The sequence below is a fragment of the Antedon mediterranea genome, chromosome 4, assembly GCF_964355755.1.
Source record: "Antedon mediterranea chromosome 4, ecAntMedi1.1, whole genome shotgun sequence".
Lineage (NCBI taxonomy): Eukaryota > Metazoa > Echinodermata > Crinoidea > Comatulida > Antedonidae > Antedon > Antedon mediterranea.
This window is the reverse complement of record NC_092673.1, coordinates 20576997-20604570: the sequence shown is the minus strand read 5'-3', so window position 1 is coordinate 20604570 and position 27574 is coordinate 20576997. Positions and strand designations below refer to the sequence as shown.

At 32.8% G+C, this 27574-nt stretch overlaps 2 protein-coding genes across 3 annotated transcripts in view; one reads left to right on the top strand and one right to left on the bottom strand.

Annotated features, from left to right (window-relative positions):
* LOC140048092 (uncharacterized) overlaps positions 1-17332 on the bottom strand; it is a 20694-nt gene extending 3362 nt beyond the window's left edge. The window contains exon 1 of one of the 2 annotated variants that reach the window (XM_072093101.1): positions 17290-17332. Coding sequence is in view for 1 of the 2 variants with exons in the window: in XM_072093100.1 (XP_071949201.1) it covers positions 50-74 (25 nt within the window). In the remaining variant the exon portion in view is untranslated. Of the gene's footprint in view, positions 1-49; positions 304-17289 lie in introns of those variants that run through there. The other variant, XM_072093100.1, reaches the window with a different exon arrangement.
* On the top strand, positions 4905-27574 carry LOC140048091 (neuronal acetylcholine receptor subunit alpha-6-like). Its single transcript, XM_072093098.1, has 7 exons — positions 4905-5015; positions 15018-15157; positions 23749-23793; positions 24717-24826; positions 25300-25505; positions 25598-25924; positions 26206-27574. Exons 1-7 carry the CDS (start codon positions 4952-4954, stop codon positions 26715-26717), a joined length of 1404 nt encoding a protein of 467 aa, XP_071949199.1. The 5' UTR covers positions 4905-4951; the 3' UTR covers positions 26718-27574.

Sequence of the window (27574 nt, the reverse complement as noted above, 5' to 3'; positions counted from 1 at the left end):
TACAATAGAAAACAAAAAAACACAAACTGGTAAATAAAAATGTTCTTACCAATAATACTGATGGTTAACTTCATGTTTATTAACAAATGTGGTATACTTAACAAATAAGTTGTCTCAAAAACTGCTCTGGATAAACTATTTGAAAGTTATTCATGTTCCCTTCTTTTATATAGTACAAGGTTGTCAGATTTTGATTGTTAACCATCCTCAAACTATTTGTGGCCATTTATCTCATTTATTAAGAGTAAAAGACAGATAAAAGGCTTTAAATGTTACATAAACAAAAATTAGGGAAAGCTGAAGAGTCTAGGCCCATTGGTGCAGTAAACAACCAACACGCCATATTTAACTAATTACTATATAATTGCTACCGTTAGTAATTTTTGCCTGTACCGGAAACAAGATATATTATCGTATCTATTCTTATTGCATAATAAAAAAAACCACATGTCATGTTTACCTAATGACGAATTAAACTTTTAACCAATGAAACATCCGTATTCTTGTGAAACAGTACACCTATTTCCGGTATCAGATTGCAAACAGGGTAAAAATCAAAAATACGTTGCAATTCAAATTCATGAATATAAAGAGGGTACAGTATATACAAGAGTGGCGAATCCGAATAGGCACGCGCAATCTCCCCTCTTATCCACATAATACTTCTGCAGCCCTCACAGTACGGAGATCTGTATCCCCTACACTAATATTGGATATAATAAATATTATTAATAGATAGATACATTTTTGTAACAACAAGATTAAAATTCTGATTTAAATAAGCATCTTTAGTATTCTTTTCAATTCAAAGGTCACGATGATTTCATTTTAGGTTCTAAGAACCGATTTAGATCCAAAGGTTAAATTCACAAATGTGTGAATGGGTATATTTGGGTTTGGAAATCGAAACAGGCTTCCCAAATATCTCGACTCTATATGTATTTTATATTTAATAAATTACTAATTAAAATATTTTATACTCCATTTGATCAGATATAGGCCCTACCATGTAAAATTACTAAATCATATACTGGAGTAAATCCATAAATCTTGATAACGAATCGACATTCTATAATAACTTTTGTAATCATTTTGAATTATTGTATAACTTTTTACTGAATATTTGGCGCATTATAAATGTTTTTATTATATTATATACCGGTACCGTATTTATTCGAATAAACTTTGAATGAACTTCCCCTCCCCCGCATAGAACATCATTTTGAATAAACGCCCTGCCACATCCACATATTCAACACATGTATATTTGTAGTAGAATTCATTCATATAATCTACAAATTACCGAGATTTTGATACAATTTTACCGTATTTTATCAATTTTTTATATTAATTGTGTTGTATTTTTTAATATCTAGAGGGTGTTTATTTACTATACACAATACCATACCAAAAAATAAATCCTCCTCCGAATAAACGTCCCTCTAAAAACCCCCCTGAACAATAACCGCCCCGTTTTTTCGATTAAATGCGGTATACATTGTTTAAGACGTTGTATCATCGCCACGTACAAACATTACTATTTTGTTAAATAATGTGTACTGGCCCCATTTCATAAGTTTGATCATAAAACGCAAAAGTTTATTTTAATTGATTAGATTGCTCTAGAGGCATACGGAATAAAGATAATATAATGATAATAATGATTAACTACTTGATTTGAACATCATTTCGCCTGTAACAGCCGCGCGACGTAATGTTTCCGCCGGCCGCTTTAATTACACAAGCGTAAACACCGCAATCTTCCCCATGGCTGATCTCTCACAGTGTTGTGGTTTAGGGATTATTGTGAATACAAATAATGATTATCGAAAAACAATTACGGGTTGCAGTCAGCGAAGCGCTAAAATACCGTTTTCCAAGTAATGTCATTGCTTTTATCTGGAAATTGTATTGGTAGAGATTGTTCGGTTCGTGATCACTGTATACCTGTTCATACAATATTGTTTATTGGATAACCTTTTTTAGTAATTTATTCATTGAGCGATTCTTGGTAAAAATCGACTAATGGTTCCCGTGCTCGGTTATTCCTTCCACCGATTATTCATTGATTTTGGAAGATGCCAATAATAGTATTAGGTCTAATTGTATTATTGATTTGCTAACATTTCAGTAATTGAATGATCCATCGAGTTATTGATCGATTATTGATTGGTTATCGATTTATTCCATGATATTTAATCAAATATTATTGAATACGTGATCAAATAAATATAATTGAATGTCGTTGAAAATATTTTTTTTAAATGTTAAAATAGATTTAAAATTCAGAAGTTAATTCTGAAGTGTTACAAATGATTATTAACCGTACCGTATACCTTCACACTTCGTCATCATATGCATTTACAATTGTTACTTTAATTTCGAAATTGATTGTATTTGTTATTTCATGAGGAATTTAACAAACAAGGTGCCATAAAGGGGTGTTATTATGGAAAGAATACCGTTCATAACGCTTCCACACTAGGACGTAACGCAAGGACACTTGACCATTGACACTACACGGACGGCTTTGCACCTAACCATTGCGTATAAAGCTATAACACAATGTGTTTGATATAAAAACATATAGAATTTTACGTGATCGTAAACAAAAAATAAAAATCTTTTTTTTCTGTACAAAAGGTTAACAAATCCCCGAGGACGGCCAAATCAGATGGTTGTCAAACGTATTCAATTCCCAGGTGGGAAATGCAATGATATGATATAATGTCATCTTTATTTATTTATACAATTATGATATTGATTATAATTTACATCACTCACAATACGAATACATCTCACAATTGTTGCAATTTACTTGTTGATTATTTAGCTTGGAGGCAACATTGTAGGCCTATCATTACCTTCCTTGGAGTGAGACCACTCCCTGTGGGTGAATGCAAGGTATAGATATATTAAAAGTCCCTAAAAATTCAACACCCAAAGATACCGTACAACAACCTTCGTCGCCATTATCCGACAATCGTGTTGTCATCGTTGTGTTTATACATGACAAATACATTCTATGAAAAGCATATAGCGTAATGTTTCGCTCGAAGACATTCATGTCATGAGGAGGACATATTGTGTAGTATCTAAGTTGAAAGAATGTTATCAATCGATAGTTATAGTTATAAGGCATTATGAGTAAAATAACAATCTGTGATTAACAATTATAGGAGTCCGGCTGCAGCTGTTGCTGATAACATGTATATGACAATATTCAATAATAAACCTTTGCCTTGTCATATTTCGCGATAACCATTCATGAACGTTGTGTTTTGTATCTCGTTACTGCATCACATTAAAGAAATACCATGTTGCTGATTAACATCAGCTACGATACTACATTCATACATACCATTATTATTTAAGTGCCCGTTCATAAAACAAATATCGGAGATTTCACATTAAAATAATGCTATTAATAACGCTGAACAAATTACCATAAGAAGGTGCGCTATAATGCATGAATGTACCATTAGGCCTACATATTGATAATGTTTTTTATGGTCGTATAACGTGTGCATGTTTAATATCGATACATCGGATTCTGAAGATTGTTTTCTTGTAGTATATAATCTTTGCTGCAGGTATTCACATCTTAACATCTAAAAAATAACTTTAATATAAATTGGATTTTTGAATTGTGTATCTAAAATCAATATTGGGCCAATTAGATATTTGACACGTGTATATTTCAAATATAACTATATTCGCCATAATGAATCAATAGATAATCTTCGCAAGACTGCTAGAATTACTTTTATCACCTTCAGCAATATCAAACGGTCTGCACAAGTATAAACACATCCTAAAGGATTATATTCGTGCTGTAAATGTACGCTTATAGTGGACATTATTATTATTGTGTAAATTGTTATAACGAGATATTTCAGGGTATAGTTAACGTACTTTGGATGCCAACGGGTGCGGATTACTTAATTGAGACATTAACAGCTAAACTACATCAATATTACACTAATCGTTATATAATACCATTGGAAGTGATTTATATAAATTTGAATCCATAGTTTTAATGAACCTGTGACGTGATATATATATATATATTTATTCTTCTGTTTGATTAATGTTTTTCCATTTCACCATTACTAATATTTCTCTCTGTGTCCCCTTCCCCCCTCTCATTCCAATTTGACCTTCTTAAATCTCACACGACAACATACATTCATGACAAATGTCATTATATGGCTCTGCATTCTCCCCTCCCCCACCCACTCCCCCTCTACCCCACCTCTACGTATCTTTATCTTATATGTAGCACCTATCAAAAGTTGTCTGACGTTTTGACGAAATAGGGATGCAAAATTGTTTTGGTTGATTGACATTTATCAAGTTTTTTTCCTTGCATTCGTTTAAGAATATGATTTCCAAAAAATTATGTTGCTCTTATTGCATTTCTCAAGTTCAATTATTGTCATTAGTTTTAGAATTAATAGAATTCTGAAACTTAAATATAAATTTAGATAAATCCAAAAATTGTGTTTACAGCAGTAAATTTAGTTATGGTTCGAATGATTTATTGGAGATATTCTGTTTAAAAAAAATATGAGACAAGATTCCGGAACTAAATGTTAGCCAAATTAATCGAATAGATATTAAATGACCGTTTGTCGTTATCACCAATAGCTATATGTGTATCGTTTTATTGCTCTAAGTGGTAATGGAAATCCGAAATAGTTTATGTTCAATCCCATGATTGCAATGATCGAAGAACCAAGTCGTATACAGCCAACTAATAACAATACAGAGCGTACAGATGTAATTGGTAACAATCGCTGCGGCGACGAAGACAGCATTGGTTAAGTAAACTCGCTAAATGAATCATTTAGCGCCGTTCCTTCGCTGAGAAGTGTACACAGTGCATGCACAACACGTACGTTATACGTAGATGCCATCTTTGATGACTTAGTCCTGACGGGTTGCGATCATGATGAAGAGAACAAGATATTTCAAATATTTTATTATTATATTTGTGGCGATAATATTTAAAGGTAAGACAACTTTCATTTTTTGTGTAATCTTAAACATTATGATGTTGCATTTGACTGATCCCGCGACCAGATTTTATTCTATGCCAGGGCAGTACAAACAGCCACAACAGATATAAATCAGGATCTTAATTAATCACGCCCCTACCCTGAAATATGTAGGCCTAATACTAGGCCTATATAGTTTACTTTATAATGATATTGTTGTTCTGTACAGTAGGCCAGACTATATTTACTTTAGACCAACAAATGTTTACTACTGATTGTTAAACAAAAATTAAAAATTGATAATAAATCATTATTTCAGAATAAAGAACAATAATTAAAACTGTTACGTTAACAAGTCGAGCGGCGTGTTTTTGTAAGAAATATTTCTTGTTTAAATATTCTCCAGCAATTGATTCATTTTAAAGCTAGATATCGATCTCTTTTCTTTTCACAAAACTAACACTTATTTATTTTGTATTTAAGACAGGATCACAATGTATTTACCTGATTGTGTAGGCCAAATATGTTGTTAAATAAATAAATAAAACAAGTGAAGACTCACATTAGTGCAAACCAGGAAGAAACAATCTTTTTATAAATAGGGAATAAAAATGCAATCCGTAGGGAAGTTACACATTCCTCTTCCCATTGCACACTATTATTAAGAAAATTGTATTCGTCAAAATGAAACCAATACCTGTACCAATTCTAATTTATTTATTCATTTAAAATTTTGGAATTCCATGATCACATAATATCTATAGGGAAAAAACGTAATCTAAGCATCATTCTACAGATAACAAAGACAATTTAAGGACCATTTACACTAGGACGATGACAATCGACGATAAATAAACAAATATGCATTAGGCCTATTCATACATAAAACAGGAAAACAATAAATCTAAAAAGTTTTTATTCTAGAACTATTAATGAACCATCTATGCTTCCTTTGATGAAAATGACGTCATGATTAGTAAGAGCAATATCTTCGTGACCATACAACGGTTTTGTTTTATTGATCATGACGTCATTTTATATGATTTGTTGAAAATATTACTTTATCAAATACAGCATAAATGAGTATTCTATAATGCTTACTAAATTCTTTTGTTTTATGTAAGAAAAATGCATGCTTATCTATGTATCGTCGATCGTTATCGTCCTAGTGTAAATGGGCCTTTAAGGTGGTACATATTACAATAAGACAGTTGAACAGTAATTACGTTGCCCTAATATCGGCAAGGTTCTGGTGGTGGTAGAACAAGTCTTCTCGGACAAGGACTATAAACTGTAGGTCCAGTGTACACATATAGCACATAGAGCTTTCGAGACGAGTAGGAGGTTACCCCGGTATACACACACATCCACTGATCATAACTAGGCTCTCTGGGAGACCAGTCAAAGGTTATAAATAAATAAAAAATAAAAATATACATAGTCAATATTGTAAGAAGGCATTCCACTGTATATGATGTAATCTTGATAATAACGTGGCGTTTAATAACCATGATCAAAAGAATAAACACTTGCATTCACACGATTTTTGAAACTAAAAACTGACTTACTCATGAACTCATCGAATGATGGAACATCATTTAAATCTAACAACACGTCAGCTCTACAATTTCTAGGCTGCTTCAGCAGCAAATGCAAGGCATTGTTATTAGCATATACTTTCAATGATCTCAAAGTGCTCTAATTATATTTACGCCATAACGTTATGATAATTAACTAGTTAATTATAATATAAGAATAATAATAATAATAATAACAGAATTTTTATAGCGCACATATACCACTCAAGAGTGCTCAAGGCGCATTAAAAAAAAATAAAAACAAATCATACTAATGCATTATAATGGTATACAGTAAAATTAATGATGATGAATTGGAGTTCGAAGCAACCATAAAAATTTGAACATTGCAAGACTCAAATTCTGCACCGTCTACATACATCTTTTTGTTAAACTAGTAGGACTTTGAAAAGTTTCTAAACCCGCTAATGTTTAGTCTGACATATTTCGAAATAAAGCCAATTTGTATTTCAGGTTATGATATTATTTTTAATAAGTAAACATTAATCACAAAGGCGCGCCTGAGGGTAATGGTACACATAACATTTGGTAATAAATTTACGTAGGCCTATGTCATTAGGTATAATTAATTCAATTAAAACATTTTTATTTGTAAACTTATTCAACAAAAATAGTATTTTCACCACAGGCTAACCTAATTTCACAAATAATAATCATAAAATAGTTGTATGTAACCACGGGCAACACTTGTGAAGTAACGAGTCTCTCGACTACGCGGTTTATTTGATACAAATGCATTCCTTAATAAATAATTCATGAAAACATTTTATGTGTAGACTCTAATACAAATTACTTTAGAAAGGTTTAGTAGAAGAATATATAATGGTTTGTTAAATTAAGAACCTCGATTAAGTGGACCCATCGGGACGAAATGTGTCCATATAGTAATATGAGTGGTTGGTCATTCAAATTATGTATTGCCCTTAATTATATTATGTTTCATGCTTGCCCAACACAAGTCCTCCTTCATTGGGATCAATGTTACTTTGTCATATTATGTATCACCTTTATTTTGTTACCATGACATTGGAAGTAAATAAAGGTTTAACAAAATAAAAATAAATAAAATAATATCCCAGAGGGATCCGGGTTCAAATCCTGTCAGATGTCATGATTTTTCCGTATGACAACTAACAAGTAAACTCTCAAAAAGCTGTAAGTTAAAATGTAAGTTATAAGACTATAGAGCATCGTGTGTGTGTGTGTATGTTTGTCAGGGTTGGAACCTTTCAGAAAGATATAGTCAATGTGAGCGAGTTAAATGGCCGAGCGGTTAAGGTAGGGGCGCCGTTTACCGTACCTAAAGAACCAACAACATCGGCAAGGGTTCGAGGCCGACTCGCTTCTATAGTTCTGGTGGATGAACTAGTCTTCTCGGATAAGGACTATAAACCGTAGGTCCAGTGTACACAGTTACAACCTGTTTAAAAAACCCAGTTCATTATTATTAGTAGTGGGATACCCCGGTGAACTGGTTCACAAAATAGCCCCTGTATCAGATACATTGACTATTGGTAATCCTTGGCCACATTGCCTAAAGACATAAAATAAAAATGTTTATCCTTGTTGAAAATGTGCCTAATTTAAGAATAAAAAAATATCTGTTTCAGGATATGAAACGGTTCTATGTTATGATTTAATAAATCATGTTTCATGTAATTTATAGTATACATGTATGCACGTTACATGATAAAGACAAGTGATTATGTTTATTATGATTCTTCCTACATTTATTTATTTTCTATTTCTTCTTCTTTGCCACTTATTTAATCATTTTATTGTTTTATTTTGTATTTTATTTGTAATATGTGCAATGTTGTCTGTGATGATGTGCTATGTGATAAAACACAAGTTAATAAATAAATAAATTCTGGTATGATTATATGGCCATCGATTAGACTTGACTATATAATATGATTGAAGAGGATAATCAAATATAAATGAATGCCATTCGTGCTGCTCATATAATCGAAGTGAATTATGACATGTGTTTTCTCGAACATTATGTACACCTGGGATTTTACATTATGTACAACTGGGATTTTGTGGCAATTCCAAAACGACATGTTGAATAATAAATAGATATTTAATAAATGATAAACTAATTATGTTTGCTACATAGATAGATAGGAGATTTATGCATAAACGTATAAAGATGAGCAGAAAAAAAACCACCAATTTGTAACAAGTCAGGTTAAATGAAACGGTATTGGTCGAGTTCAGACATATTAGCGGGTGGGGGTCTGGTCGAGGAGGATCCCGGACACGATATTTGATTTTGTCATGAAACGTCACATAATAAACATGAATATTTCATTAATCATATTCACAAGGTAGACGTATAAGAATTAGATAGCTAGAATTCAAACACTTTCCGTCGAGCCATCTGTATAGTCGAATGGATTAGACTATGGACTTAGCATGACGATGTTCGAATCCCATGAGCAACTTCATTTTACTTTATATAGTGTGTGAGAGAGATTATTTATAGGGTTATAGGTTGAGTTATATATTTAGAAAGTAGGTCGGCTATCTTTCACATAAGGAGTCCCAAACTTATATACGGGAGAAAAATAGCATCCGGAATCATATCACGTTAAACTCATGATATTTGAGGCCTACAGTTTACGATAGAATATATAATGCATACATTCATATATATTATTCACATAATAATGAAAATAATATTAGAATGGATATGATGAATTAATATTGTATCCGAAAAATATAAATAAGGGCCCGTGGGCTTCAGGTCTCAAACCTCCAGGAATCTGATAATAATAATAATAATAAATAATATTACAATTTGACATTTAATAGAATTGAACATAACGATTTCCAATTTCCCATTAATGTTTTTCTTGTAATAACTGATATGATGTAATTTAAATGGTGATTACGTAACCTAGTTTAGCTAAATAACCATTCCCGGTATAGTACTATAGTTTTTGACTTAATCAACGCACATTGAATTAAAACTAATATATATTATAATCGACCTTTATAAACATTTTACTATTTAATTGGTGTTTAAAGTAAAGGTTATTTAATATACGAATATTACAAGGTCGTGACATCATTTATAATGTATCTATTCCTTTTCTTCTTCTTCTTATTTGGAGCCAACTTCAGATGTGAAGACTCTGCTCCTCCAACTCTGTTTTGCTAGCTCTACTGTATTTGGTTGTGTGGTGTTATTCTATTTATTCATTCTTTTACAGAGAGAAACTGGCTCTCTTATTTTTTTATGATAATTATAATTTTTTTTTTTTTTTTTCCATATTTTCTTCTTTCACTTTTCTTTCTCTTTTTCTTCTTTCTTCCTTTCCCTTCCCTTTTCTCTTTTTTAAAACTTTTTTTTTACTTATATAAATATATATATACATCACATGAACATAACATTTAAACATTATAGCGGGTGATGATGGAAGTGGCTATTTGCCCGGTATGCCGTGCAGATAGCAGGATTAGCATTGAGTAAAATTCCGTCAAAAATGGAACATCTCAACAACTCATATTGTTTTTGGTGCTATAGCTTAATACAATAAATAATTCAGGTTACTCCTGTATATTAGCAATCATTATGCTGAAAGTCTCAGTATACAGTAAAAAAAATCCTAAAAATTAGAAAAAATATACAAATTAAATGATTAGTTATTATTAAAATATGAATAAATTACTTGGTAGTAGCCTGAACGATAGAGATATGCAAACAACTCAAAAGGAAGTAAGGCACAATGAAATAATAAAAATAATAAATATAATACATGCAACATGATGTCACGGTTATAATTTCGTAAAAATAACTGTTTTTTAGTGTCAACAAGAGAATCAAAATGTTACAAATTAAACTCAATCTGACGTTTTTTCATTTAATGTAATAACTCATTGTCTGTTTAGTTTTCATACTCCTAGGAGGATACACAGATAATAAGGAAATGTCGGGTTTTCTTTAAATTATAAAAGAAAATAATTAAACAGTTTAGGCTTATATAAAAGACTTACACAAATGGGTGTGTGTATTTAGACCCACTCATGTATGTTGTTTATACATAATACTGTATATGTAGCTTAATATATGTAGCTTCTAAACATGGTCTTTCGCCTATGGAACGCCGTTTACACAACCTTCCGATGATTATACATTTTAGAACGCGATATGTGGATGAAAGTTGTTGAATGAAAGTTGTTGAATGAAATGCTTTGAATGAAATTTTTTGAATGAAATGCTTTGAATGAAATGCTTTGAATGAATTAATCAGTTAATTAATGTAATTAATTGCGTATTCTTTTTATATATCTTTATGTATCTTCCAAACGAAAGTGTCAGAAAGAGAAAAGGTTAGAATGTTGTCGGTTTACTTGCTCCTAAGATTTATGTATAACAATGTATGATTAGGATTTTATATTAGTCAGGATAGGAACAGGACATACTTAGCCAGGATTCATTCTTTCATATCCAATGGACCAACACTACACAGGCTAATCATATTCCATCAATATTAAAAGGTGATTAATTTAATCACCCGATAATTTTGAATAACTTAACAATCTAAATGCTAATAAACATCATAAACTTGTTTTTATATATTTAAAAAGCAATTACGAACTCTCTGAATATTAGATCCTTCGATTCTAAAAATAGAATTTGCATTTTTAAATTAATGTACCAAATAATTCAACAAATTCCTTATTAAGATTTATGAAATTTTATTTGTCCACTTTAAAATGGAAATTTGTTTTGCTTGGCATAATTAAGACAATAAAAAAAAACAAGAACAAAGAAAAATTGCAAAAGGCAATGTTAAAATACTATTAATATAGGCCTATGTTAAAATGCTGTTAAAATACTGTTAAGAATTTACTATTACAAATGCAGATTGCAAAAACGCCATAGGCCCTGTAAAATACTTTTTTTTGTCTTTCGTGTGAACAACCCACCTTTATTAATTCCACTCCTTTTCTTCTTTTTTTTCATTACTTTTTACAAATAAGTTAACACCATTAATAAGAATGTGTAAACATGGTAAAAGGTATTAAATATTTAATTTAGGCCTATAGAAATTGTATTCTAAGTATTGCAATTAGTAGCTGTAAAATACTGTTAAAACGATTAAAATTCAAAATAAAAATGACAGCAAAGAGTTATCGTCGAACGTTAGAATTGTACATAATTATTTGCAAGAAAGGACTTCATAAGTTCTACATAGATTGGCTTTTGGTGGTCGTAGTCTAATGCCAGATCCATTTAATATTGATAACAGTTATGTAGCGGATCATAACGGACATCGAAGGTACTCTTTACAGTTTGAGTAATCAAGTGAATCATATCGGCCACACGGATCAACTTGGAGGGAAACATTGCTTAAATGTTTAAATGAAGTGCTAACCTTGTCCAATGTTCCGTTCAATAGTACATAATTCGAATAAACTCTATATATGGTGGGGGAGGGGAGGGAAGCGGGAGGGACACATTGCTTACAAATGTTTAAATGAAGTGCTAACCTTGTCCAATGTTCCGTTCAATATTACATAATTCAAATACACTCCACATATAATTCAAAATAAAGTAAAATATTAATTCAATAAAGGCATGTAATAAATATTAAATTGAACAAACGAACGAAGATTCTTTAAATATAGATTTAAAAAATATCTAAAAAGAAAATTTGATTACATAATGCGCCATGATTAATATGAAAAGTACTCCAGGACATCTAAGTATATATTTTATAGTAAGTTTGAACTTCAATTACCTTTAACATCCGGATTTTAAAAACAAAATCATTTAAATCTGAAATGGATGGGCGAATATGCTTTTCGCTTAATTGATTTTGTGTGTTGAAGGCATAGTAAGTATCCGTGATACAAGTTTTATTATGAGTACACCTCCGGTAGATTGAGGCCTGAGTGTAAACGTTTAATTTGTTTACACGGGGAATTTTTGTGGTGAATTTAGATTTAATGAGGGAAGAATAAGATTACAATAATACCTGACTTAATCCTTCGGGAAACGCATATCATTTCCTTTCCAGCGAATGAATTGCAAGGAATCTATCCTGTACAGTCATCACAACATTAAAACTTGTTTCCACTATAATAATTCAACATTTATTAGTTTCTATAATCAATGGTAAAACAATATTAAAAATCATGAAATAAGAGATTTCTTGTCACAAAAGATCCAAACACGAAAAGAAAAAATACATTTGCATATAGGCCTAATTATATATAAAGTAATGTTATTACAAAAACAGTTTGAAGGTCTAGTTTGAATACAATGATAATAAATTATTTTTTTGAGAGAGAGAGAGAGAGAGAGAGGAAGAGTTAACAATACTGGTATCTATAGGACGCAACCCAAAGACGTATAGTAAGCGCAACTAACCACGCCCGATAAATCAACACATCCGTCTTCGTCGCAATGTCAAACGGTTGTCAGCAGTCAACTTAAGCTTGGTTCCCACTAGAACGTAAGGACGTAAACGCAACGCAAGCGTTTTAACCAATGACAAGCGAAGTATAGACAGTTAGCAATCACAAGCGAATAAGCCATCGCTTGTGATTGGTCAATTCACTTGCGTTGCGTTACGTCCTTGTGTTGCGTCGCTAGTGGGAACCACGCTTTAATGTGCCTAGTCATAATTGTTTGTATCTACTACAAAATGAAAGTTATAACACGTTTTTTTAAATGAGGTGTTTGTAAATTGGGAATCAATATGTTATGGTCGATGGTTATTAATGCCTTAATGGTGGATTAACAGATCTAATGAGGATTCCGTTCGGTAACATTTATACAATTCCGACATTTGTATATCTGTTTATTACATTGATATTGTAAACAAATATATAATATATATCTACGTAGTCCCATGACAAGAATAATAATATGTTTATTCTTGTTGGTGTGTAAGCAGGAAAAGATTGAATATGATAATCTGAATCCTGCTTAAAATTAAAGTAAAAACAGAGAATTAGGCCTACTTGCGAAAAAGTCTTCGCGATGTATCTAATAATAGCATAAAGTACAAAATTACGTCAGAGGGCAAACATCTGACCAACTTAGACCTTTATTCACTACACACTAATATACAGGCATAAATATTTAGTTATTGTATACAAATTAAAAAATAAAAACATGAATATTCTTTAAAATGGTAAAATACAGAGTTTGGGAAACTTCTGCAATTAGAACTTCCTTCAGTAATAGTTACCATATCTGGGGACCACACAGAAAATGAACAAGGCCAACAGCCATTAAGTCGCGTGCTACAATGCATAGTGATACCGGACCGACAGACAGACCGACAAACCGACAGACAGACCGACCGACCGACATAGTGAACTATAGAGTCGCGTCCACACGCGACTAAAAAGGCATAATTTTGACGAATTTTTGAACTTTTTCATCAAAAACGTGCGCAAATTATCCAATTCGACGTGCTCGTATGACGTAATTTTAAGTCGAAATTGTTGGTAAAATTATTAGAAAAGGCTGCAAAAACATAAATCACGCGTATGGGAAGTTTTGACATGCTCAAAATGACAAGAAACGCGTAGAAAGTTGATTAAAAATTAATTTTGCGCATTTTAAAATTTTAAATGCGCGTGCGTACGTAACTTTGTGTAAAACACACATTTTTTTTCAACAGAAAGTTAGCGCCTGATATAAATTAAACTTTTGCAAAGTTTCAATTTAAAATGTTATTTGGTTTTTGACCTATGTTAAATAAAACAGTTCAAAAAGTACAGAAAAGCGATAAAACGCATAGTGATACCGGACCGACAGACCGACAGACAGACAGACCGAAAGACCGACCGACCGACCGACCGACATAGTGAACTATAGAGTCGTGTCCACGCGACTAAAAAGGTACAAATAAAATGTTTGATATAATAACGCATATACTGCGGCCTTTATTTTCACCAAAAACATGACAATTGAGGATTAATTTTAAAAAGACTTTGAATAGGCCATTTTGTAGTTTTAATCAAGTTAATCACTTCCGCAGAAAAAAGGATATCACTAGATATTGATTACTAAACTATATTGATGTTGTTATTTTGGCCATAGAATATTTTTAAAACAAGCTTAAAAATGTGTTATAAAAAAATGTAAAAATTATACCGATTGTAAAATATATATGAAAGTACTCAGTACCATGCATACTGTATATATATATATATATATATATATGGATTGGTTCAAGCATTTTGTACCGATATTGATATTGTATGGTGATAAAATTAATATAAATATTTTAAAAAAATGTACAATAAAGGTGGGTTACTCCCACGAAAGAAAAAAAAAAACAAAAAAAGAAAAAAAAAAAATCCTTTTATTGGAGACAGTACTGTATATCTTTAAGCTATAGTTAAAACACACGTATTAAACTAACACGAACGTTTTTCTTTTCAGGAACGCTTGGCACGGAAGAGCACTATGAGCTATTTGAACGACTGTTTTCTAATTATACGTCACATATCCGACCGGTTTATCACAAAGATACTTCAACCAACGTTTCGATGAAACTCTTTTTATCTCAAGTAATACATTTAGTGAGTTTTAACATGTAATTTTGTTCAATTAAGAAAGCTATTTCTATGATTTCATCCCGTTTGTCGTCCGGCAAACACGTTTTTCACATGCCGTGTTCACACGCGCTTGCGTTACAGTAGCCGAGTTAAGCTGATCCGAATCATACTGAGTATGTTAAGTTATACTACGGTGTTTCATGAACTCGGATGGACCTCCGATGTAACGCGGTTTCAGAAAGTTAGAACAGCAATAAAAAATACATTCCTAATCGGATTTATATTACAACGATGGTGTATCGTTTGAACAAACTAAACCGCAATGTAACTCCGATACAAACAAAGGGCGTTTAAACATCCTACATCTTAATAGAACGTGCGTTTAAAATACATTGTGGTCAGTAAACGATCGTGTCGGCACTTTTACAATGTAGAGTTATGCTACTGCATTTTGTAACTGATAAAACAGTCACGTAATCCAAATCAAAATATTTTTTTCCATTAAAAAAAAAACCGGTTTGAGATTTTATAAAGTAAATTTATTATTCACACAATTGAAATTATACACATTTTAAAAGAATAAATTATGCCTCTGATTGAATATAGGAAATAAAAAGTTACATTACTTATGCACAATAATAATAAAAATACCACATTTATATAGCGCCCTTTTCATGAGTAATCATGCTCAAAGGCGCTTTACAAGCATTATTACCCCAGTATTTTTTTGGGATCAAACACGTATGGAAACATACTCCCACAACATCAAGTAGATTCACGATTAAAGTTTAAACGTGCCTTGTGTATACACCCAAGTAATTTAGAACTTAACTTGCTTTTATACCGTATGATATCGCTTTGCTAATTTTATTAGAGTGAATTTATTAATCACAATAACCACATTGATAGTTTTCAAATTACCAATAGATTAGTCTCTTTATTGTCATTATTTTTATTTCATGAGGCCTAGATTAAACCGGCTTATTAATAATGCCATTTTACACATGAGACCGTAAGCGGTAACGATAAAAATATAGAATCTATGTTATTCCTTATGACCATTTACACAAAATGCGGAGCGAACGGGTGGTTTCCGCTCAGAATAGATACAGATTCTACAAGGTTTTCCACTTACCGTTACCGCTCGTCAGTGTAAATTGGCCTTAATTGTTAACACGATTTTAATTACGGCATGAAATCAATTCCAAGAATCGAGCATATTCTAGTACAAAAACGTTTTCCCCTTATTCAGTTTCTGTAATATGACCGTTACAATGCTCATATCAATTTGGCTAATCAATCAATTATAAGTAATGTCACGAATTTGGAAATTAGTAAAAAAAAGTAAACAATTATCCACATCCTACTATACAGCTTATTACTTCAGTGCTAAAAACTAAACGATTCAGGAATTGTGGTACAGTATAAAGGCCAATTTACACAGACGATCGGTAACGGCTCGGCTCCGCGCTTTATGTAAATGGTCATAAGGAACAGATTCTACGTGGGGCAGCTACGCGGTTTTCCGCTTACCGTTACCGCTCGTCTGTGTAATTTGGCCTTAAGGATAACGTAAATTGAACGTGCTGAATCACGTTATAACGTCACAACGTCGACATTATTTCAGAAACAAGAAAGAGGGCGATTTAACAGGACAGTTATATTGTCCAAATATCGGCGTTAAATCAACGTAAGTTACGTGTACGCGTGTAATGTTCACGCGTACACGTGGAACTTAATGTATGTGCCTTGAACATTTTAGCCATTTAAGCTCACACCAGGGAAGAGTTAAATTAATTAAAACACATTATATAAATGATTTAACAGTATTTAATTTATTGCAAAATACGGCCACTGCTGTAGAGAAACTGACCTAGTAATGAAGGATAGATTTCCGGACTCAGTTATTCCCCATTGATTTTTTCTGTTCCCTAGCGCGTTCCTTTTGCTCCCTTCCTCGATGTTGAGTTGATATGGAAATGAATCTCTTAATGGATCCAGAAGCATAGAAATGTTATATACCCCTGGGAACAATATCGGTTATATTACACTTGGAACACCGATGATGATGATGGAGGGTAGATTCCATTATTATTAATTATCGACAAATGCTTCGAACATCTAAAGTACGCTTTGCATATCTGAAGGCCTCTTACCTTAGTGTCTCTCGCATTCTACCATCGAGATGCAGATAGGCCTGTTTGCAGTACCGTTTTTGTTTAAATTTTAGGCCTATATTGAAACCAAAGAAATAACTTGTTTAATGAATAATAACAAAAATGAAAATGGTAATTTATAATAATGAAACAATTAATACCATTAATAGATCTTGCTTTAAGAGATTTCTTGTCACGCAAGGCCCATAAACGAAAAGAAAAAATACATTTGTATATAATTATATATATAAATAAAATAAGGTCATGACAAAAACAGTTTGAAGATCTAGTTCGAATACAATGATGATAAGTGATTTTTAATATTTTTTTACGAAAAGTTGAGAGAGAGGAAGCGTAATTCAATACTGGTGTCTAATTGATTCCATATCAAAGGTCCAGAAACATAAACAAAGTGGGAAGAACTTGTTAATCTTAATATAAATAATAACATATAATATTATTTTTTTTTATAGGCATAGGCTGATAATTATTAACTGGGATGACCTCTGAGTAAGGATTGTCTTTAGTGTTGTTAGTGATTTAGGTCCACTGTTAAATCCAGGGGTTTAGCAGTTTTTCTACTGTAGTAATACTGTTACGCATAATTATTTAAATCATTAATTTTAATTTTTCTTTTGATAGATAGATTTTTTTAAATATACATATACAATAATTGTAAACAAAATCTGGCTTGCAAACATTGTTGATTCAAATATTATAGTCAATAACGTATTAAGCCTTGTCTACACTATCAAACTTTATGTGTCAAAAAAGTTTGATGTGCCTATATATGGTAGTGCTATGCTTAAATATGGTAGTGATATGACATCATCATGTCCATATATGGGCACATCACATTTTTTTGACACATAAAGTTTGATAGTGTGGACAGAGCTTAAGTATGAAAATATGATACACAATCAGTACACAATAGTTAGCAATTACAATTTTAATTTGTTTTAATGTTTGAAATCAATTAACAAATAATACGGAGATCTAATTAATTACAAATATACAATTAAGTTAACGATATAACGAAATTAAGGGAGATTAACGATGAAACGCAAAGGAAACGCAAACAACGTATTTACGGTCATATCAAACACTTATAGTAATGTAGAGACTCTTATGAATACTAATGAATTTAAACTGTAAAATACATTATATTATGAGTGAAAGGATATATGCTAGGGTAGCGCTGGGCCGTAGCGAGAGGTTAAGATGCTTTAAATATAATTACTAATATAAAATATCTGGGGAATTGGGATGGGAGATGGCGCTAGCCTAGTCTCTTCCTCATGCTGGCTATGGCCCTGCTGGGAGAAGGGTAAAATGTATATATAACAATTTAAGTCAAACCATAGCTGGTAAGGGGTATATAATATTATATATATTATTATATAGTACGCCTGCTGTTCTATAAAATTATTTTTTACATTTTTGTAGGTGACCCGTCATAATCAATTCATTCTCTTGCTTGGTCCACCAAAAAATGAATAAAAGCCGAAGAGATGATGGTATCAAACTGCACTCTCCAACATAACCTTTTGTTTTCATAAATTTGTGTGGATTTCAAATGATAACGTTAATCAATATCAAACACCACCAATGGGTTTCCGATAAAGCAATGTTAACAAAGTTGTTTCACTAAACGTTAAATGAATGTAACCGATCGTTTCTTACTTTGTCTGTTTTATTTTTATACATGATCCTGCCTATGTAGAATAAGGATTGTCTTATAGTGTTCTAATTTAGGTCCATGGTTAAACCCAGGGGTTTAGCAGTTCTTAATTATTAGCTGGGATGTCCTCTGAATAAGGATTGTCTTATAGTGTTCTAATTTAGGTCCATGGTTAAATCCAGTGGTTTAGCAGTTCTTAATTATTAGCTGGGATGTCCTCTGAATAAGGATTGTCTTATAGTGTCCTAATTTAGGTCCATGGTTAAACACAGGGGTTTAGCAGTTCTTAATTATTAGCTGGGATGTCCTCTGAATAAGGATTGTCTTATAGTGTCCTAATTTAGGTCCATGGTTAAACCCAGGGGTTTAGCAGTTTTTAATTATTAGCTGGGATGTCCTCTGAATAAGGATTGTCTTATAGTGTTCTAATTTAGGTCCATGGTTAAACCCAGGGGTTTAGCAGTTTTTAATTATTAGCTGGGATGTCCTCTGAATAAGGATTGTCTTATAGTGTTCTAATTTAGGTCCATGGTTAAATCCAGGGGTTTAGCAGTTCTTAATTAATAGCTGGGATGTCCTCTGAATAAGGATTGTCTTATAGTGTTCTAATTTAGGTCCATGGTTAAACCCAGGGGTTTAGCAGTTTTTAATTATTAGCTGGGATGTCCTCTGAATAAGGATTGTCTTATAGTGTTCTAATTTAGGTCCATGGTTAAATCCAGGGGTTTAGCAGTTCTTAATTAATAGCTGGGATGTCCTCTGAATAAGGATTGTCTTATAGTGTTCTAATTTAGGTCCACTGTTAAACCCAGGGGTTTAGCAGTTCTTAATTATTAGCTGGGATGTCCTCTGAATAAGGATTGTCTTATAGTGTTCTAATTTAGGTCCATGGTTAAACCCAAGGGTTTAGCAGTTCTTAATTATTAGCTGGGATGTCCTCTGAATAAGGATTGTCTTATAGTGTTCTAATTTAGGTCCACTGTTAAACCCAGGGGTTTAGCAGTTCTTAATTATTAGCTAGGATGACCTCTGAATAAGGATTGTCTTATAGTGTTCTAATTTAGGTCCATGGTTAAACCCAGAGGTTTAGCAGTTCTTAATTATTAGCTGGGATGTCCTCTGAATAAGGATTGTCTTATAGTGTTCTAATTTAGGTCCATGGTTAAACCCAAGGGTTTAGCAGTTCTTAATTATTAGCTGGGATGTCCTCTGAATAAGGATTGTCTTATAGTGTTCTAATTTAGGTCCATGGTTAAATCCAGGGGTTTAGCAGTTCTTAATTATTAGCTGGGATGTCCTCTGAATAAGGATTGTCTTTAGTGTCCAAATTTAGGTCCATGGTTAAACCCAGGGGTTTAGCAGTTTTTCTACTGTAGTAATACTGTTACGCATAATTATTTAAATCATTAATTTTAATTTTTCTTTTGATAGATAGATTTTTTTAAATATACATATACAATAATTGTAAACAAAATCTGGCTTGCAAACATTGCTGATTCAAATATTATAGTCAATAACGTATGGAAATATGATCCACAATCAGTACACAATAGTTGGCAATTACAATTTTAATTTGTTTTAATGTTTGAAATCAATTAACAAATAATACGGAGATCTAATTAATTACAAATATACAATTAAGTTAACGATATAACGAAATTAAGGGAGATTAACGATGAAACGCAAAGGAAACGCAAACAACGTATTTACGGTCATATCAAACACTTATAGTAATGTAGAGACTCTTATGAATACTAATGAATTTAAACTGTAAATATACATTATATTATGAGTGAAAGGATATAGCTAGGGTAGCGCTGGGCCGTAGCGAGAGGTTAAGATGCTTTAAATATAATTACTAATATAAAATATCTGGGGAATTGGGATGGGAGATGGCGCTAGCCTAGTCTCTTCCTCATGCTGGCTATGGCCCTGCTGGGAGAAGGGTAAAATGTATATATAACAATTTAAGTCAAACCGTAGCTGGTAAGGGGTATATAATATTATATATATTATTATATAGTACGCATGCTGTTCTATAAAATTATTTTTTTCATTTTTGTAGGTGTCCCGTCATTATCAATCAATTCATTCTCTTGCTTGGTCCACCAAAAAATGAATAAACGCCGAAGAGATGATGGTATCAAACTGCACTCTCCACATAACCTTTTGTTTTCATAAATTTGTGTGGATTTCAAATGATAACGTTAATCAATATCAAACACCACCAATGGGTTTCCGATAAAGCAATGTTAACAAAGTTGTTTCACTAAACGTTAAATGAATGTAACCGATCGTTTCTTACTTTGTCTGTTTTATTTTATACATGATCCTGCCTATGTAGCACCTATTTCTTTCGTGACCTACTTTATACTCCTTCTCAGGCCCCGTTCATTAAACCACTAACTATTACTACAATAGAACCCATGTTTAAGGACACCTTCGATATTTAACAACGTGTACACATAATTATTAGCTGGGATTTCCTCTTAATAAGGATTGTCTTATAGTGTTCTAATTTAGGTCCATGGTTAAACCCAGGGGTTTAGCAGTTCTTAATTAATAGCTGGGATGTCCTCTAAATAAGGATTGTCTTTAGTGTCCTAATTTAGGTCCATGGTTAAACCCAGGGGTTTAGCAGTTCTTAATTATTAGCTGGGATGTCCTCTGAATAAGGATTGTCTTATAGTGTTCTAATTTAGGTCCATGGTTAAACCCAGGGGTTTAGCAGTTCTTAATTATTAGCTGGGATGTCCTCTGAATAAGGATTGTCTTATAGTGTTCTAATTTAGGTCCATGGTTAAACCCAGGGGTTTAGCAGTTTTTTATTATTAGCTGGGATGTCCTCTGAATAAGGATTGTCTTTAGTGTCCTAATTTAGGTCCATGGTTAAATCCAGGGGTTTAGCAGTTCTTAATTATTAGCTGGGATGTCCTCTGAATAAGGATTGTCTTATAGTGTCCTAATTTAGGTCCATGGTTAAATCCAGGGGTTTAGCAGTTCTTAATTAATAGCTGGGATGTCCTCTGAATAAGGATTGTCTTATAGTGTTCTAATTTAGGTCCATGGTTAAATCCAGGGGTTTAGCAGTTCTTAATTATTAGCTGGGATTTCCTCTGAATAAGGATTGTCTTTAGTGTCCTAATTTAGGTCCATGGTTAAACCCAGGGGTTTAGCAGTTCTTAATTATTAGCTGGGATTTCCTCTGAATAAGGATTGTCTTATAGTGTCCTAATTTAGGTCCATGGTTAAATCCAGGGGTTTAGCAGTTCTTAATTAATAGCTGGGATGTCCTCTGAATAAGGATTGTCTTATAGTGTTCTAATTTAGGTCCATGGTTAAATCCAGGGGTTTAGCAGTTCTTAATTATTAGCTGGGATTTCCTCTGAATAAGGATTGTCTTTAGTGTCCTAATTTAGGTCCATGGTTAAACCCAGGGGTTTAGCAGTTCTTAATTATTAGCTGGGATGTCCTCTGAATAAGGATTGTCTTATAGTGTCCTAATTTAGGTCCATGGTTAAATCCAGGGGTTTAGCAGTTCTTAATTAATAGCTGGGATGTCCTCTGAATAAGGATTGTCTTATAGTGTTCTAATTTAGGTCCATGGTTAAATCCAGTGGTTTAGCAGTTCTTAATTAATAGCTGGGATGTCCTCTGAATAAGGATTGTCTTATAGTGTTCTAATTTAGGTCCATGGTTAAATCCAGGGGTTTAGCAGTTCTTAATTAATAGCTGGGATGTCCTCTAAATAAGGATTGTCTTTAGTGTCCTAATTTAGGTCCAAGGTTAAATCCAGGGGTTTAGCAGTTCTTAATTAATAGCTGGGATGTCCTCTGAATAAGGATCGTCTTATAGTGTCCTAATTTAGGTCCATGGTTAAACTCAGGGGTTTAGCAGTTCTTAATTATTAGCTGGGATGTCCTCTGAATAAGGATTGTCTTATAGTGTCCTAATTTAGGTCCATGGTTAAATCCAGGGGTTTAGCAGTTCTTAATTAATAGCTGGGATGTCCTCTGAATAAGGATTGTCTTATAGTGTTCTAATTTAGGTCCATGGTTAAATCCAGGGGTTTAGCAGTTCTTAATTATTAGCTGGGATGTCCTCTGAATAAGGATTGTCTTATAGTGTTCTAATTTAGGTCCATGGTTAAATCCAGGGGTTTAGCAGTTCTTAATTATTAGCTGGGATGTCCTCTGAATAAGGATTGTCTTATAGTGTTCTAATTTAGGTCCATGGTTAAATCCAGTGGTTTAGCAGTTCTTAATTAATAGCTGGGATGTCCTCTGAATAAGGATTGTCTTATAGTGTTCTAATTTAGGTCCATGGTTAAATCCAGGGGTTTAGCAGTTCTTAATTATTAGCTGGGATGTCCTCTGAATAAGGATTGTCTTATAGTGTCCTAATTTAGGTCCATGGTTAAATCCAGGGGTTTAGCAGTTCTTAATTATTAGCTGGGATGTCCTCTGAATAAGGATTGTCTTATAGTGTTCTAATTTAGATCCATGGTTAACCCAGGGGTTTAGCAGTTCTTAATTAATAGCTGGGATGTCCTCCGAATAAGGATTGTGTTATAGTGTTCTAATTTAGGTCCATGGTTAAATCCATGGGTTTAGCAGTTCTTAATTATTAGCTGGGATGACCTCTGAATAAGGATTGTCTTTAGTGTCCTAATTTAGGTCCATGGTTAAACCCAGGGGTTTAGCAGTTTTTCTACTGTAGTAATACTGTTACGCATTATTATTTAAATCATTATTTTGAATTTTTTTCTTTTGATATAGGACGAGCGGATGCAAACGTTGAAGAGTAACTCCTGGTTAACACTAGTAAGTTGAAATAAACACATTATATGTATCGTTATCGCTAAATTAATTTGTTGAAATAATAGAGGGCAGTAAATCAATATTGTTAATTGGATCTTGGCACCACATGCTAACAAATGAATGATTTACAGTCAATATTCATCCGTCAGCCTACAGTAAAACCCTCATCTTCGGGACCCAACTAAATTGTCCCCTGAATAGAGGTCCCTTTAATAGTGCTTGGCTGTAATGTATACATCCTCTCGTTATCGTGGGAAAGTGTCCCCTCAATAGAGGTGTTTCCCAGATAAGGTTGTCCTAAAATGAGTGGTTCTAACATGGAGTAATGGTTCTACTGTTTTAAAGAATTACTTACTACCCTAAACGTTAAACTAAATCTCACCATCTTTAATTCACCACATCGTTACGGATGAATAGGCTAAATATACACCTATACAATAATCAGTTTTACGTTTTGACTGGAAGACATTCCGACCATGTAGGCTACGTTGAAAAGTAAAATGAATAAAATAAGTTAATCTAACTACTGTATACTCAATTTACTTGAATAGTGGCTGGGATTTATCCAATTAGGCATATACTAATGGTTACCTTATAAACGACAGGTACATTTCTGCCTGTTGCAGGACATTGTCTGTGTATTCTAATTACGTTGGGGGTAATCAATATTCATGACGGTGACGTTTTCAACGTCACAATTAAAACAAACGAATTAGGTAATTAATTGAATTCGTTCCTCCATGGTTATAATAAGTTCATTTTTTGAGTTTTCTCCGCTTTTATTTCATTTTCTGTGTCTTCAATGTTGGTATGAAAATTATTTTATGAAATAAATTTGAAAAAATAATTGATTATCCATGATCAAATCAAATATTTCTACGAATTTAGCATGTGTTAAAATGTTAATAATGTTATACTTTGTTTAGATTTGGATCGACGAATATTTAAGATGGCGTCCAGAGAACTACAATGGAATCACTAATTTAAAAGTTCCTTCCTCCAAGATATGGATGCCAGATATAACGCTATATAACAAGTAAGGCGGTATTGATATATAGTTAGATAACGTTATTCCAGTGCTCAGTTAAGCAGGGACAAAAGGATCAAACAATCAAATCCGCTAACCTATACCAGAGCAAACTCCCTGCTTCAGAGTCATGTTAAATCTGTGTACTGTCAACTAAAAAAACACTCTTTGAAAAACCATCCGGCCCTCTATTGGCAATATCGTAACACAACCAACGAAACGTACCCTTGCATATCTCGCATGCGCGGTCCGATTGCTCTAATGACATATGCGTCGAATATTGATTGACAACAAACATATAGTTGTTAAACAATTGTCTTATTTCATCAAAATCGGACCGCGGAAAGTTTATTATTTTGAAAACATCCATTTGCAATTTTCAAATTGAATTATTGCATTGTTCCGGAAAACTCTGGACAAAAAATGGACCATACACATTTTCATCATTTAATATAGGCTACAGTATATATATTTTTTTGCAGTGCCGGTGGTAATTATTACAATTTTATGGAAGACCGCGTGGTAATAGTTACCTACGAAGGGGTAATCACGTGGGCTTCACCAATGATATTTACCACTTACTGCAAGATCAACGTAAATGCGTTTCCATTTGATAAGCAAACTTGTACTCTAAAGTTTGGACCATGGCAGTACGAAAAGAGCAGTGTTGGAATAAAAGGTTCAGATGGTATGTGCAAATCGACCAACTTACACACTAAAAACCGACTAAAATAACTTTTTAAAAAGCGTATTAACCTCACATATTTATTTTTTTGAAAGGTGACATCTCTGTTTTTGACAGCGACGGCCAGTGGGACATGGTGAACATAAGCTTTAAAGATGAAGAAGAAGAGTACCCGGATGATCCGGGGAAGAAATTTACAGATGTTGAGTACGAAGTTGTTTTGCGCAGACGCCCTCTATACTACCTGTTTAACCTTGTAACACCATGTTTCCTTGTTTCAATTGTGGCAATGATGACGTTCTTTTTACCTCCTGAATCTGGTGAGAAGATTAGTCTTTGTATAACTGTTCTCTTATCAATGACCGTTTTCTTGTTAATGGTTGCCGAGACAATGCCGCCCACCAGCTCAGTACCAATCATAGGTAAGAATTGCATTTTAATTCAACAAAATTCATTACCTTGTTTATGAATTAAACTAAATTTACGTCTGTAGACTTTAATACATTTTATAATATTACAATTCACATTTTCAAAAACCAGATAATTTGCAACTTAACAATTGAATGATAAAAGGATATAAATGCTTACCAAAAGATACGAACGATACATTAGTAATTAAATATCACAAATTTACACAAATCCAGAGATGAAAATATGACTACAGTACTTCTCTCGTAAATGAATATAATTTGTATTCTTTTAGGACAATATTTTGCAGCAACAATGGCGCTAATATCTCTATCTCTAGCAATGTCTACATGCGTATTAAATATTCATCATCGGAGTTCCGATACGCATCCGGTACCTGGGTGGATGCGGAAACTTATATTATGTAAATTAGCTCACTATATCATGCCATCTTGCAAATTAGACGACGAAGAAAGCATTGTGGGTAAAAGGTTAGCAAAGGAATTGCAAGCATGGGAAATAGTTGATCAAAACACCGTGTCACCATTAATGGAACAGAGACATCTTACAGGAAACTGCCAATCGTCTAACCATCACCAACAAACGTTAAAGGCACAAGAGGATTTACTGTGGAAAATGAAAGGTGAAATAAGGAAGATAGTTACGCATTACGAAGGAGAGGCTGTAGCGCGTAGAGTTGGAAGTGATTGGATCAAAGTTGCAAGAGTTCTTGACAGAGTGTTTCTGTTCTGTTATCTTATCGGAAGTATACTTACTATTACTGGTGTTGTATGTCAACTGTACTAATGCATACATACATCTATTTGTATCCATACGCACATCTATTTGTATCCATACGCAACCAAAGCGGATGCAGCCATTGATAGTTCAGAAATAACTGTAATGATGACTTAAATAAGCGATTGGAAAAGATTGGATCAACGTCGCAAGAATACTTTTGTTCTATTATGTTGCTGGAACATTAGTGTTAGGCTTTTAATGACAGCAATTCTGAACTGATGTTGTTCAAACGTTTTTGCTTTACAACTGTTGATACTCGTGCGTTTTGCGAGAAGAATTCGAGGACTAATTTTGATTAGTCTTTTGGTGCTGTCTGATTTCTAAAGACGTAATACAATGATTTTGATTAGTTATGTACAAAAAATTCTATTATTAATGTTCGTAAATTTAGTACCATATTGGAAACTGGTGATATAATAGGTTGGTTACTGGTTGTTATTATATTATCATTAACCCATCTTTTAGTTTTTGTAAATAGCTTTTACTTGAGACACTTATTAGCTGGTGGCTCTAGAATAATTATCGTATGCAGAATGTAAAACAAAGGTCATATTGTATGCCTATAATTTTGTAGGCCTTTTATTATTGAATATTAATATCCATGTATAATATTGTCTGATACACATTAACTAATAATAATTTAAACAAACTATAATTGCGCAAAATCGAATGTATTTTACGGCATTGTATTATGAAAGAGAGCGTTTACTTAAATGGTGGTAATATTCTAAATTAATAGTAGGTTTTAAAACTACGATGTGTGTGTTCTCTATTTTTGTCAACGTGCTTATAAATTTGCATTACCGTAAGTCATACTCCAAAATGCCTAACATTTATTATATAGGCGCCTGGTATTATCAAAT

Excerpts from the sequence above, each read along its gene's own strand:
- LOC140048091 (XM_072093098.1), top strand. The coding sequence starts at position 4,952 with ATGATGAAGAGAACAAGATATTTCAAATATTTTATTATTATATTTGTG. Across the intron at positions 15,158-23,748 it reads TATCTCAAGTAATACATTTA|GACGAGCGGATGCAAACGTT; the intron begins GTGAGTTTTAAC and ends CTTTTGATATAG. Across the intron at positions 25,506-25,597 it reads TGGAATAAAAGGTTCAGATG|GTGACATCTCTGTTTTTGAC; the intron begins GTATGTGCAAAT and ends TTTTTTTGAAAG.